Here is a 1,944-nt window from a genome sequence, read left to right as displayed (position 1 = left end):
TTCCTATTACCCATTACGTGCTTTCTGAATTAACAGCAGCCAAACTGACCCAGGAGGATCTTGGAATGTGCCTTCAAACGGCTGTTAATATGGCCGACAAGATTTGGAATTGCTAGGATCTCTAATTAAACTGTCTGTGGTCACCATCCTTAATAAACAGTTTTGCTAGAAACTGGGATAAATTAAAGCAGCTGGGAGAGGAAATCTGTTTCCCCTGGGCTATCTCATTCTGAAGCCACTTTTTCTGTCCACACAGTGATTTATGACTTGATATGTCATGTACAAACAGATTGCAACAGAGACTCCAAGTTGAGCAATTCTCATACTCTTAAGTAGGAAGGAAGGGATTGTAGGGAAGAATGTATGTCCTGGATTCTGTTTTTTCTAAGGGACTCCCTGTTGTCTTCATTAAGTGGAGAGCCACAAGAAAACCAAAAGGCCAATGAAAAATCCTTGGTCCACATTACTCCTTGACCTCTTCTTCAGGCATATCCTGTCCTTGTTTGTCTAATTATCCACAAAAACAGGGCCAGCACTTTGTCCAGGGGCTATATTTAAAGCTTTCAGACTCCCGGTTGGATGCTGTTTCTGTTCCTCTCTTCTCCTCCTCCTTATGGGCCATGTCTCTGGGAGCCAAGGACATGGGGCTCTTCTCCTCATAGTTCTGCTTAGAATGGATGCTAAGAGCCTCAGAAGAACAATTCCCAAATTGTCAGGAAAGCTTCCTTCCAATGGTCCAGAGCAGAGCATCCTTGACCTCTTTGTTCCTTGGGGTGTACACCACAGGGCTCAGTAGGGAGGTGATCACAGTGTAGGTCACTGAGATTAGCTGATCCTGATCCTTGGTGTTCTCTGACTTGGGCTTGAGGTAGACAATGGAGGCACAGCTATAGTGAACAATGACCACAGTGAGGTGGGAGGCGCAGGTAGCAAAGGTCTTCTTCCTGCCCTCGGCTGAGGCGATCTTGAGGATTGTAGAGATAATAAGAACTTAAGAGATGAAGAGCAGACCCATAGGCACAACGAGCACCAAAACACTGATGATCAAAGTCAGAATCTCATTGACAGTCGTGTCAATGCAGGATAGCTTCATCACAGGTCGGATGTCACAGAAGAAGTGGGCCACCTTTGTTGCACAGAAAAGTAACCTGAATACAGGTGTCACCTGTGTCATAGCTACAATCAGCCCAATGCTACAGGCCCTCCACACCAGCTGGTTGCACACCTTCTTGTTCATAATGACTGTGTATCTCAGTGGGTTGCAGATGGCCGCATATCTGTCATATCCCATTGCTGTGAGCAGGAAGCAGTTAGTGATCCCAAAGGTTACAAAAAAGAACATCTGTGTGGCACAACCGTCAGTGAGATAGACTGGCTTATACCCACGAGGCTGGATAGCATCCTTGGGAGAATGACCAATGTATATATAGTCTCTGAAGTGGACAGCATGGTGATGAAGAAGTACATGGGGGTGTGGAGATGAGGATCAATACGGATAATGGTCATGATTATATTACCTGCTAGGGTTAAGATGTACAGTGTAAGAAACACCACAAAAAGAGTGAGCTGGTGCTCGTGGAAGCTGGAGAAACCTTGCAAAACAAACTCAGTGGTGAGAGTGTGGTTCTTCCTCTTCATTGAGTGGTCACTAAATCGGAAATGTAGAAGAATAAAAGTTACATAATTTTAGTAAAGCAGTTTAATCACATTTCTGAAATTGATTGAACTTCATTCTCAGCTATAAACCTGGGGATACATTTCCCAGTGGATTGAAGTTGATCTTTGGATTTACTTAACTTTGCTTAAAATATTCTTGTTCTGTGGCCATCTATTACAATTTCCTATGCATGCTAGAATCATCTAATTTTCCTCCCCCCCACCCCCACTGTATAACCATGTACATTCCCACTTCACCTACTCTTCTTCCTTATCATCTGGAATGCC

At 44.0% G+C, this 1,944-nt stretch overlaps 1 protein-coding gene across 1 annotated transcript; it reads right to left on the bottom strand.

Annotated features, from left to right (window-relative positions):
• Positions 1-712: 712 nt before the first annotated feature.
• Positions 713-1,665, bottom strand: LOC118903659 (olfactory receptor 10J1-like). The gene is given in 2 exon segments (XM_036868930.1): positions 713-1,359; positions 1,362-1,665. Coding segments are annotated over 2 exon segments (924 nt in total). The 5' UTR covers positions 1,639-1,665.
• Between the last annotated feature and the right edge of the window lie 279 nt (positions 1,666-1,944).

The sequence above is a fragment of the Balaenoptera musculus genome, chromosome 1 (assembly GCF_009873245.2).
Source record: "Balaenoptera musculus isolate JJ_BM4_2016_0621 chromosome 1, mBalMus1.pri.v3, whole genome shotgun sequence".
NCBI classification, from domain to species: Eukaryota; Metazoa; Chordata; class Mammalia; order Artiodactyla; family Balaenopteridae; genus Balaenoptera; species Balaenoptera musculus.
Note: the sequence above shows the minus strand (reverse complement) of the source record. Positions and strands in the feature narration are given on the sequence as shown.